The 15403-nt window shown below is 44.0% G+C and overlaps 2 protein-coding genes across 4 annotated transcripts in view; both read right to left on the bottom strand.

Annotated features, from left to right (window-relative positions):
* Positions 1-518: 518 nt before the first annotated feature.
* The window catches only part of LOC115267533 (zwei Ig domain protein zig-8-like), a 663084-nt gene continuing 648199 nt past the window's right edge, over positions 519-15403 (bottom strand). For 2 of the 3 annotated variants that reach the window (XM_062859127.1, XM_062859125.1), the window contains one exon: positions 519-12679. In XM_062859127.1, coding sequence (XP_062715111.1) covers positions 12567-12679 — 113 coding nt within the window. In that variant the 3' untranslated portion in view covers positions 519-12566. The remainder of the gene's footprint in view (positions 12680-15403) is intronic. The other variant, XM_062859128.1, reaches the window with a different exon arrangement.
* LOC115269385 (circumsporozoite protein-like) lies at positions 2823-3503 on the bottom strand. Its single transcript, XM_029878060.1, has one exon. It carries the CDS (start codon positions 3501-3503, stop codon positions 2823-2825), a length of 681 nt encoding a protein of 226 aa, XP_029733920.1.

The raw sequence follows: 15403 nt of genomic DNA, 5'->3' as shown, positions 1-15403 counted from the left end.
AAAACTACTTTGTACCAATACTGTAGTATACTGTATCATACATAATTTCAATAAAAATATGCGTATTAAGAATGTTCTGTGCTACCTTTGGTATTATGAGTAGCGTGATATTGCTATATAGATAGCCTGAAAAAGGGACCATCAATCCTTTATTTAGGTGAAACGGTCATTTACAATGTATAACGATACAAATATTCGATTGTATATGCTACGTGGATACAATTTGAATGAATTGATCAACCCTTTGAAATTTATGAACTGTAGAAACAATGCTTACAGACCAAATGTTCTGATACGTTATGTATATTTTATTGGTTTATTCGATGTTTTTTCGCGTCCTGACAAGCAATAAACGGTCTGTTTGAACAATAATTTCAACCAAATGAAGCGAAAACTATTGCTTCACAATAGTCCCAAAGACATCAAACAGATTTGAACCATATTTTGAATTCAAAAAATCCATATTCAAAAGTGTCCAAAGTAGCCCCGCATTTCAAAAGTAGCCCCGCACGACGGTATAACTTTTTATTAAAAAAAATATTTTTGTTTTATTCAACTGAAATTTAAAATATAAAAATATGTACAATATAATTTTCATGAATTACCTAACTAATATATAACTACACTAGTCATTTTTTCTTATCTTTTCATTTACCAATTTATACTTATTTTTTTGTCTCCGTGTACGAGTTTGATTCACGACCAGTTTTATAACTTCCTTTTTATGGTATCATTAAAATTGAATTTGCTTGTTTTTTTCTGTTCATGTTTTTTTTTCGTTTATGTAGTGTTTGAATTGTATAACAGTATTCATCGATATTTCGCGCACTCATTCACCTACCTCAATCACACACGGCTTAATTTCGGTGTGCATCAGTTTCAATCGTCAAGTGCTCTTCTCTGATCTGTGTTCCTTTTTTCTCTCTCTCGCACTCACTCACTCACATCAACTGGCTCTGGTGCACTCTGGCATTATTCACGGACATACGGGCATCCCCTCTTCCACTAGAGAATGAGTTCTGCTTTTTTTTTGTTTTCAGTACTTAATCCTCCAATTTATTACTTGCGCTATTTGTTTCACTTTCCAGCTCTGCTCTGTATTGTTGTTGCGTATGGAAATCGTTTTTTCATTGTATCATTCGTACTGTTGCGCCTGTACATGCACTGGAACTGCTGATTTTTTGTTGTTGTGTTTTTCATGCGCTTCTCAAGTTCTCATTTTTGTTTAAAACTGAAGTGGACGTACACTTTGCTCTGCATTGGTTTTGTATTTTTGTGTCGCGGTACTTTGTTTGACATTGCTTGTGTTGTGTTTTTTTTCTCTTGCCTTTTCGTTTTTTATTCTGTTAGTCAAATAATTACGGACAAGTACTTTCACTACTGTTCGATAAATTTCGAACGCGTTGAGCGGCTGGTTCCGCACAGTTTTGAGGGAACGCAAACAGAATGCAAATCGGTGAATAACTTTTCAATGGGCTCTTTTTTTTCTCGTGGGGATTTTGGCGTTTTCGATTGGAAGCTCCAGAGGACCGAGGCTTGGCATGGGCGACATTGCTGGCTCTCACTTTCCGGAGTGTGTCGGTGATGATGCATCGCTTTGTTTGGGCTTATATTTTTCGGAATGGTGGACAAACAATGCAATATCCTGTAGGAAATGTATGCTCCATTGTGGCATTCTAAGCCTTGTATGTTTTGTCATTGAGTGGGTTTACTCTTTGGTATGTCGATTTCAATGGTACTTAGTAGAAATCGAGCAATTCGTGGGGACAATTATGAACAACGGAACAAAAAGGTCAGATTAGGGTTTGCTAACGAAAACTTTTCAACCATTCAATGGATGTGGTGTAATGTGAGCAGTTCAACCTGTGCTTGTAATTGCCGGGTTTCCAATTGAATTCTATATATGAAAATTCACATCACAAGAGTTGAATTGTAATATGGGAATGAGAACTAATTATTGGATTATAATAAATCCAATTGCATTATAACATCCAACTGGATTATAATATCCAATCTCAATCTATAATTTTTCAGCTCAGTTTACTTACAACTAGAGGGAGTCCACATAAGGGAGAACAGCATCTAGATACTACGATAAACACCAGCGGAATGTCCTGGGATTCACGTTAAATCTTAGCGAAAGTCTCCTTGAAATCTTAGCTGAATTATTTGTGGGACCCTAGCAGAACTCCCTGCGGAATCCTAGTGGATTCCAGGATGTGCAATCCTATCGGTGTGCCCTGTGGAATGCTAGCGGAATGTCATTAACAACCTTAACGGGTTAAAAAAAAAAACCCTAGCGGGATTTGCCTTAAAATCCTAGCGGTATTCGTCTGCGGAATCATATTAGAGTTCACCTGTGGAATATAAGCGGGATTCCCTGTGGAGTTATATTAGGACTACCTGCGAAATTCTAGCGGAATTACCTACGGAGTCTTAGTGAGATTCCCTTGTGAACCCCTAGCGAGATTCTCTGTGGAATCCTAGCGAGATTCCCCTTCGGAATACAAGCGGGATTCGCCTGTGGGGTCCTAGCAGGGTTTGCCTGCAGAATCCTAGCGGAATTCACTGCGGAATCTAAGCGGTATTCGCTACGAAATCCTAGCCGGAATCCTTGCATAATCCTAGCAAAATTCGCTGCGGAATCCCAGCAGGATTCACTGTGAAATCCAGTGGGATTCTCTATGGAATCCTAACGGGATTTTCGGTGAAATTCTTACGGGATTCCCTGCAAAATCCTTACGGGATACCCTGTGGAATCCTTACGGGATTCGCCAGTGGAATCCAAACAAGATTCGCTGTGAAATCCTAGCGAGATTCACCTACGGTACCCTAGCAGAATTCGCCTGTGGAATCCTAGCGTGATTCGCCTGTGGAATCCTAGCGGGATTCGCCAGTGGAACCCTAGCGGGATTCGCATGTGCAATCCTAGCGGGATTCGTCTGCGGCATCCTAGCTGGATTCACCTGTGGAATCCTAGTGGGATTTGCATGCGGAGTCCTAGCGGGATTTGCCTGTGGAATCCTAGCGGGATTCGCCTGCGGAATCGCGACAAGATTCTCCTGCGGAATCCTAGCGGGATTCGCCTGCGGAATCCTAACGGGATACGCCTGTGGAATTCCAGCGGGATACGCCTGCGGAATCCTAGCGGGATTCACCTGCGGAATCGCGATAAGATTCTCTTGCGGAATCCTAGCGGGATTCGCCTGCGGAATCCTAACGGGATACGCCTGCGGAATCCTAGCGGGATTCACCTGCGGAATTGCGACAAGATTCTCCTGCGGAATCCTAGCGGGATTCGCCTGCGGAATCCTAACGGGATACGCCTGCGGAATCCTAGCGGGATTCACCTGCGGAATCGCAACAAGATTCTCCTGCGGAATCCTAGCGGGATTCGCCTGCGGAATCCTAACGGGATACGCCTGTGGAATCCCAGCGGGATTCGCCTGCGGAATCCTTGCCGGATTCACCTGCGGAATCCTAGCGGGATTTGCCTGCGCCATCCTGGCGGGATTCCCTGCGCGAAGCTTTACTGGATTCCTTGCGGAATTCGAGCGTGATGCCCTGCGGAATAATAGCGGAATTCTAAAGAGATTTGCTGTGACATCCTAGCGGGGAATCCCATGCGGAATCGTAGTGGGATTCAGCTGCGGAATCCCAGCCATAGCAGGTTCGTCTGCGGAATCCTAGCGGGATTCACCTATGGAATCCTAGCGGGATTTGTGGCGGAATCCTAATCGCTGCGCAATTATGCTGGCGGAATTCGCTGCGCAATCCTGGTGGGATTTGCCTGCGCAATCCTGGCGGGATTCCCTGCGGAATTCAAGCGGGATTCCCTGAAGAATATTAGTGGGATTCGCATGGAGAATCCTAGTGGGGATTCACCTGAGCAATCCTAGCGAGATTCACCTGTGGAATCCTAGCGGGGTTCGCCTGCAGAATTCGTCTGCGGTATCTTATCGGGATTCGCAGTGAAATCCTAGACAGAATCCTTGCAAAATCCTAGCAGGATTCACTGCACAATCATGGCGGGGTGCCCTGTGAAATCATAGCGGGATACCAGCGGGATAACCAACAGACTCCAAGCGAGTTTCCCTGCGGAATCCTAGCCTGATTCCCTGTGGAATCCTGGCGGGATTCTCTGCAAAATCTTAGCGAGATTCCCCGCAGATTCCCGTTGGGATCCTAGCGAAATACTAACGAGCCTGCGGAATGTTAGCGGCGTTCTCTGTGGAATTCCGTACCTCAAAACCAGGATATTTGACATGGACGAATGGGCCGCTCCAACGTGCACAAGTTGAAAAATGATCAGCTTTCAGGAGTGCAATTCAAGGAATCCGGAATGAAGCATTTTGACGTTCATGTAAAAAAAAAGCAGTTTAGTCTACCATTTCCCAAGTAAGTCGACCAGCAAAAGAAGTCTTGCAACTAGTCCACATGGACTAGTGGAACGCACAATCCCATCAATTCGCAGACGGGACGCAAATTACAACCATTCCAAGTTACAACGGAATGGAATTCGTTAACCCTCGAGCAGTCGCGCCTTCGGCCACCTTCAGCAACACCACGCTTACGCTGTGTACCACAAGTGCTGCGTATGCTGTACGAAGTGAATCTGTCCAGGATGAGCGGAGACAGTAACAGTTGCGATCTACCAGCTGGTTCACCATTACCCCACCAAGGGATACAATTTGACGTCGGAAGAATCATAAAGCGGCCGCAAGCCTACTTTTTCACACGTAGAGTCTTCGTGGTGAAAGCAATGGTACATATGCCATTTCGGAAGAAGGCCAAGTCAAAGGAAGAAAATCTGGCCGATTTCGGAGAAAAGGCGAAAGCATACCGATTGCACGACTCCGTGAAGAAGCTAATCGAGAATTAGTGGAAACCGATCAGCCACATGCCACAACGAGTGAAGACCTTTAGGAAGCTCGAGGACGATCTGGAGGTCGCTGTTGTAGGCAAGCAGCCGTACCATTCCAGTGGGCCAAGTCTCAGTGGCACGCGGCAAGACCTGAAAACGAGCAGGTGAACGTCCAAACGATTCGGCGATGCTCGAACACCAGCGGAAGCGATGTGTGGACCACACTCAAAACGATGGTATACTGCCATAATCCAGGATACACGCACCATGAAAAAAAAACAAACATGTGGTACACAGAGTCAACGTGGTGTCGCTGAGAATGGTCGAATACAGGACTGTTCGAGAAATAATAAATCTTGCGCGATAATGGACAACGAAACGCAGGAGTTGGTCAAACTCCCCCCACACAAAAGAAGCTTTGGATGCAAATGGCTGTTCAAGACTAGGGTTGACGAGAAAGGCGCAGTCGTGCGTGAATCACAGCTCAGGCCTTTACGCAGAAAGATGGTTCCGACTACGAAGAAAGTCTTTACTCCAGTGGCAAAGGGGATGACATTCCGGACTTTGCTGACGGGCATGGATGTCAACACGGCGTATCTAATCGGAAAAAATCCACATGCGGCAGCTGTACGGAGAGGTACATTAAAAGCGACAACCGTACCGTGTGTTATTTGCCATTACGAGGTGAGGCCTGCTTCACTGGAAGATGGATTTCGCTTACAAGGCCATGGGTTTCCATCAGTCCAAGTTGGATCTGTGCCTGTGTATTCGCAAGAGGAACGACAAGACGACAAGAAGCATCCTCATACCTATTGCCGATGTGCTGATCAATACACAGACTGCAGACAAACAGTCTACAATAAAATTTCACAGTGTCAAACCTCGGAGATTGATCAATTGTCACTTCCTGGGAATCGAAGTGCATACAAGCAAAACCGGTTACAAGCTGATCCAAACGGCGTACATTCCGAACATTGTGGACATGTGGAATGTGAAGCAATCGAAGACCGATCTTGACCCAGAGAAGCAGACTAGTGCAGCAAAAACTTCCACCGAAGCGGATTTTGTGGCTTTTGCTGAAGTCTGACAGCTGTGTTGCACCAGAAGATTGCTTGAGGTATTCGAAGAAGCTCAGGGTTCAACATCAGTATTCCCAGTGGAATCTCAGCAGGATTTGTTTTGTGCAAATAACGCAGGATTTCCTGTCAAGTCTTAGCGGAATTCCCTGTGTTATCTCAGTAAGACCATTAATGATAGTAGGATTCTCTGTTGAATTCTAGTTGAAATCGCTATGCAATTCCTGTGGAATCCACAAAATTCCTATGGAATCAATGTAATCCACGTAGGATTTCTTGGAAAGTCCTTGCAGGGTTCCCCGTGGAATTGTAGCAGAATTATCTGTGCAATTTCAGAAAGATTCCTTATGGGATGCAGATTTCTCTGTGGAATGATAAAAGGATTTCGTATGTTGGTAGGATTACTTGTGCATTTCCTTGGGGGATTAACTGTGGAATCCTAGCAGAGTTCGCTGTGGAATTGTGCCAATTTCTGTAATATGGAAGAGCGAGTTTTAGACGGAAACCGAGTAATATACCTGAGAAATCTCCACTGGGAAGTCCAGCGTAAACCTTAATTGAAAACCAGCGGGACTCGAGCTTCTCCATGAAATCCTAATGGGGTTCTATGTGGAATTCTAGAGTAATTCCCTATGGAATCTTAGCGTTATTTTCGGCGGTATCCTAGCGAAAAAAGTTTCATTCCAACTGTAGATTTGCTTCACGTAAAAAAAAACAAATCTCAATATTATAAATATACTCGCATTGCTCAAAAAAAAAACTCAGCAGAGCAGAACCCACAATCGTGGTCATAAAATTCTGCACCAGATCATTGAGCTTTCCACGAAGCATCCACAGAATACATCCGCTAAGCTCTTCTTGCACAGCACCATTAGGCAACACACATCTCGGTTTCGCCCACCCGTGAAATCGTTCATAACTCAAACCTTTGATTTTTTTTCTGTTCTGTAGCGCCCTTCAACCAACTCCAACTCACTTGGGTTGATATGTTTCCGCTCGCGTTCATGCCACACTCACCACCAATATCGATACAAGAGAGAGCGAGTATCGCACCATATCGCCCATTGTGCCGAACTAAACGATGTATTCAATTGATGGCCAACATTTTCCACGCTTGGCCAGTAGGTACGACGATCACATTTTTTTCTGCCATTCGACTGTCGCTGGGCTATCTCAGTTATAGCGAGGTAGCGAGAACTGCGCGTTCCATGTGAGCCTGGTCCTCCGGGGATGATGTTTGAGTTTTCGGAACTAGCAGGAATGTGAAACAGAATAACCATCATCATCATCATAGCTAGCTCTCGAGAGCATGTAGGCCGCTGGCTGCCGGGGGCTAGATGAGGTCGGGCGAGGGAAAACAGATAGAGATAGACTCTCTATCGAAAACCGTAAAAGCAAGACTTACAATTTATTGTCCACGACGTGAAATTCAGTGTCGGTAATAATCGATAAATATGCCAGTATACATGCATTCTTTTTTTTGTTTGAACTGCAACTCGTTGGATCATGGCACAGGGGGAGAAAATTTTCATTGAAATGGTCATAGTTTGTTACTGTCTGATGAAATTGAATCTTGATTTGTTGACTTTGGCAAAAGGAACTTCCACAATCTATTGCAATGGATGGTGTGTAAAACTGTTTTTGGCATTTTAGTTCATTCTAGGACGTCTTCTAGGAAGAAGTGATTCTAGTGGAAGTCATTCCTAATATGGGCTCCAGAAGAAAATGCGTTCAAAAGGATGTGAGACTTGGACCATGCTCGAAGAGTAATTGCAAACACTCCGAGTGTTCAAGCGACAAGTGCGACGGTCTGGACAGGGAAATTATGTTGGTTGCTCAGAAGTGTGGAATTCACCCGGAAAACAAACAGTGAATCGTTGCTACTCGTATCTCAACAGGAAATACGTCTATTGTTCGGTTTATCTACCACATGATGAACCGTCCCATACGGATGCTTTCAAACAAGTCATCGTATATTGCACTTCAAAATGTCTTTCGCTAACTGTTGGCAGTGATGCTAATGCTCACCATATCATCTGGGGTAGCTCAGACATTAACTTGAGAGGCTTCAGTTCGATGGAGTACTTAAGTAGTACAGATCTTGGATTACTTAACATATAGGCAACCGCCCAACCTTCATGGTATCTTCTAGAGAGGAAGTGTTAGCCATGACGATTTGTTCTAACAGAATTAGTCACGAGCTGACCAATTGGCATGCCAGATGAAGAATCTTTATCTGAGCATCGCTATATATTTTTTGAACATTTAAATGTTACTTCGCAAACATTGCGTTTCAGGAATCCTCGGTCTACAAACTGGGATCTTTTTACTGATTTGGTTGCGGCCAAATTTCATGGATACTCGCCATCTATTGACACTCCAAGTGATTTAAATGATGCCGTTGATACTACAACGGCCTTCATCATGGAAACTTTTGAAGAAGCATGCCCTCTACGATTTGTGAAGATCACAAGAGGAACCCCTTGGTGGAACTCTGTTCTGGCGAAGCTCAGGAAACAATGAAAGAGTTGGAACAGACGACATTCGGCTGGTTCGGAGGCTTTAAGGTCGGCTCGCAAGGCCTACAGGAAAGCTTTCCGGTCTGCTGAACGATCCGGCTGGAAAAACCTTTGTACAAATGTTTCCAGCTTGAGTTAAGTCAGTCGGTTAAACAAAATCCTTGCGAAATCTAAGGATTTCCGGGTGAACGAACTTTGTTTGCTGAATGGTGATCTGACTCCCTCTGATGAGGAAGTTCTGGAATGCTTATTCAGCACACACTTCCCTGGATGTGTGGAATACTGTGGATATTACATCTTCGGATGAACCTGATGTCTTTTCTTGTAGTTATGATTCTTAAGCTTTGGCTCGGAGTATTGTAACCATAGAATCGATTGAGTGGGCACTTAATAGCTTTGCTCCTTTCAAATCTCCTGGAGAAGATGGAATTTATCCTACTTTGCTTCAGAAGGGATTTGATCATTTCCAACATGTTTTGAAAAAAACTACTTGTTTGCAGTTTTGCTACAGGGTATATTTCCAAATCCTGGCGGGATATTACTGTAAAGTTTATTCCGAACGTGCCTCTTCATGTGAACCAACATGCCTACCAATCTGGTAAGTCCACTGTGACTCTTTTACACAAGGTTGTTTACGATATCGAGAAAGCATTCGCTCAAACGCAGTCTTGTCTGGGTGTTTTCTTAGATATCGAGGGTGCCTTTGACAACGTGCTTTTCGATGCCATATTGGAAGCCGCACGGGGTCATGGTATATCTCCAATGATTTCCAATTGGATTCACCAAATGCTCAAAACCGATATCTCTTCTCGACATTGCGTCAAGCGGCGATTAGGAAATTGAGTGTTTGTGGATGCCCCCAAGGGGGAGTCTTATCACCGCTTTTGTGGAATCTTGTAGCAGATACGCTATTGAGGCAACTAAATAATAGCGGGTTTCCTTATGGTTTTGCCGACGACTACCTAACATTGTTAGTCGGTATGTGCATCAGCACCCTTTTCGACCTGATGCAAAGCGCCCTTCAGATAGTTGTGGGTTGGTGTCGCCAATATGACTTTTCTGTTAATCCGAGTAAAACATCTATTGTTCTTTTCACGGAAAGGCGCAACCGTAATGGCGTTCGACCTTTGCGTCTCTTTGATTCTGAAATCGATGTGACTGAACAGGTAAAGTACGTTGGAGTCATTCTTGATTCCAAGCTTTCCTGGACACCTCACATTGAGTTCAGAATCAAGAAAGTTTGTATAGCCTTCGGGCAATGCCGGCGTACTCTTGGTACAACTTGGGGTGTAAAACCCAAGTATATCAAATGGATTTACACAACTGTGGTTCGGCCAATATTGGCTTATGGATGTCTTGTGTGGTGGCAAAAGGGCGAAGTGAGAACGGTCCAATCAAAAATAGGCCATCTCCAAAGGATGTGCTTAATGGCGATGTCTGGAGCGTTCTCTTCAACTCCCACGGCAGCGCTCAAAGTTCTCTTTGACGTTACCCCACTACACATTCATCTTAAATAAGAAGCACTATCTTGTTCTTACCGCCGGTACACAGTTTACTAGAGGAAACTCCTGTGAACCGCAGATCAACGCACACCTCGTTGTTTCCACTTTTGGTGGATTGGGACAAAGTTGTCCTTGCTTCAAGTGATCTTACAATTGCTTGTAATTTTCCATATTGGACATTTTCCTCGAAATTTCCTTCCCCGGAAGAGTGGACATCTGGTTATCTGGAGAGAAGTATTTTAGATGGCATCGTATGTTTCACTAATGGCTCTATTCTCTAAGGTCGAGCAGGTGCTGATGTCCACTCTCGTGAGCTAAGGCTACATTATTAGTCTTACTCAGTTGGTAGACACACTGTTTTTCAGGCTGAAATCTTTGCTGATTGGAGTGCAATCAGTATTTCAGCAGCACGTAATGGGTAACGTCATATACTTCTGTTCAGATATTAAAGTACTTGATTCGACCAATTTCAGGTCAAAGTTAGTCAACGCTTGTCGAACTCAAATTGAGGAGCTGAATTCAGCTAATGCTGTTCACCTTGTATGGGTACCCGACCATTCTTCCATCGCTGGAAATGAATTGCTCATCAGCCATCAGGAGTTAGCTCGCACTGGAACATCACAGACTTCATTGTTTCTGAGCCAGCTTTTCCGATATCGATGTGTTGGGTTAAGGTTCAGATTGGCACATGGACTGCCATTAGCATAAACAATATTTTAATAGCTTGAAGTCATGCCGTAAAACCAAATTGTATTGTACTGAGCCATTTCCAACAGTGGCGAAGTATGTAACTAATTTGTCTAAGCAGAATTGCAACATGCTGGTCAAAGCATTGATTAATCACTGCCGACTTAGCTATCATATGGCGAATATTCAGCAAGCTGATTCATTTGTACAAGCTGATTTCTGAGTAGTCGGTAAACTCTTTATTAAGTGAAACTTACTTCATAAACCTGAATCTTCAGGATATTCTTCTGTTCTTGACTCGATGTGGTTAAAAACTATAGGCTCTCTTTACGCTTTACGCGCTAGTACAAAGCCCTTTTCAGGGCGCTGCGTGAACCCATTGTGGTACGCTTATGCGTGTATGACGATACTATTCCCTTACCCATCCCTTTTCTCTGGCCAATCCTTTTTTTCATCCCTTCTCCCTCAGGCAAATGATGAAAAGGCTCGTATTCATGGCTATGGCACAAATTTTCTCAGAAGGAGGAGAACGTGCCTCTGGAGCCGACCTATTGATACCTGATACCTGATATTAAGGTTGTACCGATGTCTACTGCGTGTATAGAGTCACACAACTTTTCGGCCGCCGTCGGTGATTCGCGGCTTAAGACACCCTCCTACATATCCGTTCAGTCACTGCTAGACCAAATGATCTCTGAGAAAAGACCTACAGGTGTAGCTATAAACTAACCCCTACATTTTCCGATCGAGCGATCGGTCTATTATCATTGTTGTGCACTTCCACCACCTGGAGTTCAAGAACGTTTGGCAAAACGCCACCAGCAAATGCTGTACACCAACAAAAAACGCATGAATGCATCTGAGTAAGATTTGTTTTCCATATCAGTGGGCTTTCCACATCCGAGAGCCTCCTCATCCGAAAAACGCCCTTGAATTCGTTAGCCAAAAAAATCTTGCCTACCTCGAAGGCCGCCATTGTTGGCAGCTTGACGTTTTGGCACGTTCGTCTATGGGCCGGCGCGGTCGAGTCCCGAGCTCAAAAGTTGTTTCAAGATCGTGACTGTTATAGGCAGAAAATCAAGAAGTTCAGTCAAGCAGTAGCAAAAAGCTAAATTCGGCACTCATAAGCGCACAAGTTAGTGGGGTTTAATTAGTTTGAACAAAGTTTTTCAATCAGTGATGGAAGAAGCTGACTGTCCTAGAAATGGCCCACACTTTCTATATGAAATAACGATTTCTCAGAAGTTTTACAGTCAGTAAGAATCCTGTACTATGAGCAGAGCATTCCAGAGATTTTAACATTGTAAAACAAATATCAAGACCAATGAAGCAATGGCCAGTGAACATTTTGACCATTTCCACCCATTGTGCCCGCTGTGTCGAGAAAATCAAAGCAGTCAAACGTTGCAGCTGGAAGCGTTGCTACGGGTGTGCCACATCCGACCGGCCTACTTTGATTCAGCACTCATGATTACACCAACCCACACAAGAGATGCCCAGCTGGTTTGTGTCGTTTTGGTTTCGTATTTTTGTTTTGTTTTACTTCTTTCTAGAATTTTGTAATGCATCTCTAACTCTAGGTGTTTTTTTTCTGCATGTTTCTTATTCAATTGTGTTTCTCTTTTTTTTTTATTACTGCCAAAAAACGGCGATGGATGATCGATGGTGATAACGATGTGAAGGGAACAAACTTTTTTTCTTCGTTTCGTTTCGCTTCTCTTCTTTTTTTCTACAGTAGTTTGAAATATCTCAGTCGATGTACGTTGTGAGCAATTGTCCAGGATCGTACCGAATCTCACCTATTATACAACTTCGGTCCGGGTTGAACGCGTTCTTCTCGTTTTGTGTCTGCGACTCTTTTGCTGCTGGTATGTTGTATATGATTTTCAAATTTATTAACTTAGATAAATTCTCTTAACTAGTACATGCGACAGCTTAGCTGAGCGTAGATAACCAAAACGAGTAACATAACAAATGACCTATGCTGCAGTAAAATATGGATGTTCCTCTGCTTAACCATTGATATACTGTCTGGAAGAAAAGGGACAAAGCGCAAAATGAGGGGGAGGGGGAGGGACGAGATAGAGAAAGAGAAAAAGTGCAGTTTAGTAGTGATGGAAACACATTCATTTCGGTAGCAAAATGTGCACATAAATTTCTGTTCTCGGAGCATCGGATCAACCAAGTCTAAATCGTACTGTATCTCGGCGGTGAACCCAAAACCAGATGTAGGAAGCAAAAGCAAGGGCAGCAGTTGTCTGTGTTCTGAAATCCCTCGGGTGACCACGTTTCGGAAAAAGTTCGATATATCGTCACGTTATTGTCGATACGCTGCCGATTGGTCGCTCGACAAGCACACTGGCCGGAATCCCACGGAAGCATGACGTGATAAAAGTCACAGTTGCCCATTTCTTTTTGGGGACACAGCTTACTGAAAGAACCGATAGTCATATAAGTATGTATTTTATTTCATGAACTTGTTCCAGACATCAACGAAAGTTGGATAAGAAAAGTTTTTGGCGTACCAATCATTATGAATCATCATATTGTCAGTTTGCTATTCCTATTTTATCCTTGGCAAGTTGTTCAGAACTGTTGTTTAAACCCTAATACTTCAGTGCATTATTTGATTACAGTTATGTCTTCATAATAATTTAATATTAAGCAATCGATTCGTGCTGAGCAACTTGTCTGTCGGTTTTGAGACATTGACATACACAAAGTCTAAACGCTTTTAAATCCGGCTATGAACACGAGCTCATAGCAAATATTTTCAATTACACTGGAACCAGTTTTATGCCATGGACTTTGTGCATAAATTAGGTCAGTGCATGGAATGAGTTAACTTGGTCCTCGAGAAATGGGTTTGCTCCGGAGGGTTTGAGATGGAGTCAAGAGAGATTCCTGGGGTTTCCTGGGGTTTCAGTTTTCAAAATTCACGAGGCACCCTCTAGGATCGTGCCTTTGGATGAGAAGAACAATCTGTGAAAGATTCAGCTCAATCAGTTGAAAATTGAGCTGGCGCAAATGAGTTGAAGCTTTGTATGGGATGTTCAGTCCAAATATATGGGAAATTGGATGACCTCCAGTCCTCTATTCAGCACGCCGATTTGGCGAGTTTGATTTGGCTCAGAATTGATAGTATGATAGTTGATACCCTAAAGAACAACTTTGTAGAAGACCATATCATGATAGAACTCAATTCAGTTGCGGTTTCGGCCAACGAAAGCAGGATGAGGACATCTTCCCAGTTTACTCTCGGTTGTTACATGCAGCACGTGTTTTTCGTACGAAACTTGCGCATTACATCATAGGCGGCTATGTTGTCCTGTATTTTCATTGCTCACGCACGTGAATGGGTATCAAGACAATGAGGAATTACATAGCTGCCTATGATGTAGTGCGGAAGCCACGACCTTCACACACGTGCTGCATATAACAACCGAGAATAAACGGGAGAGGAAGTCCTCATCCTGCTTTTGTTGGCCGAAACCGCAACTAAATTAAATTTTATCATGATATGGTCTTCTACAAAGATGTTCTTTAGGGTATCAACTACCATTCTTTCAATTCTGAGCCAAATCGAACACGCCAAACCGGCGTGCTGAATGACGGACTAGAGGTCATCCAATTTCCCATATATTTTGACTGAACATCCCATACAAACCTTCAACTCGTTTGCGCCAGCTCAATTTTCAACCGAATGAGCTGAATATTTCACAGATTGTTCTTCTCATCCAAAGGCACGATTCTAGAGGGTGCCCCGTGAAAGTTTTCGACATTTTTGTATTTGGGCCAGTTTACTATGCAGAGATGCCTGGATAGAGGCGAGTTTCCGGAAAGGTTGAAATGGTAAAAAGTGGTTCTATTGCCCAAGAACGGGAAGCCACCAGGCGACCCGTCGGCATATAGACCAATCTACCACTACTAATCTAGCACTACCACCGGGAGTAAAATTGGTTAACTTTGCTAACGACATTATCCTGGTGGTATACGGTGAGTCGGTTGAAGAGGTTGAGTTGAGGGCAGCGCATGTGATCGACATAGTGAAGGGCTAGATGAGGTTGAGACAACTGACACTCGCGCATCACAAGACGGAGGTGGTGATGCTGAACAACCACAAGTCTTCACAACAGGCAGTGGTCACTACGGGCGAGTGCTCGATCGAGTCCAATCGCTCACTAAAGCATCTTGGAGTCATGGTCAACGACAAGTTGAACTTCAGTAGTCATATCGCGTATGCCTGTAAGAGGGCGAGTGTGGCGGTTACGGCATTATCGAGCATTTTGTCTCGAGCAAGCAAAACTGCTCGCGTCAGTAACGGTGTCCATACTACGGTATGGCGCCGCTGCATGGTCGAATGTGCTCAAAGTGAAGCGGAATGTAGAGGGACTAGAAAGCACACACAGGCTAATGTGCCTTAAAGTGGCCAGTGCATACCGGACCGTGCCGAAAGACGCGGTACGCGTGCTAGCGGGCAAGATGCCCATAGCACTAGTGCTGGCCGAGGATGTTGAGTGCTACGAGGAAAGAGGTACGCGACGATACGCCAGAATTTTGTCCATGATGAAATGACAGAGAGTCTGGGACTCTTCGACCAAGGGTAGGTGGTCACACAGGCTCATACCGAGCGTGTCCCGGTGGACGTGAAAGCCCCATGGGGAAGTGAACTTTCACCTGACACAATTCCTGTCGGGCCATGGGAGCTTTAGGTGGTACATTAGCACAGGTTCGGGCATGTAGATTCGCCCTTAC

This window comes from Aedes albopictus, chromosome 3 (assembly GCF_035046485.1).
Source record: "Aedes albopictus strain Foshan chromosome 3, AalbF5, whole genome shotgun sequence".
Lineage (NCBI taxonomy): Eukaryota > Metazoa > Arthropoda > Insecta > Diptera > Culicidae > Aedes > Aedes albopictus.
The sequence above is the reverse complement of the archived record's forward strand: the minus strand, read 5'-3'. Positions and strand labels throughout refer to the sequence as shown.

Excerpts from the sequence above, each read along its gene's own strand:
- LOC115269385 (XM_029878060.1), bottom strand. The coding sequence starts at position 3,503 with ATGGCGCAGGCAAATCCCGCTAGGATTCCGCAGGTGAATCCGGCAAGG.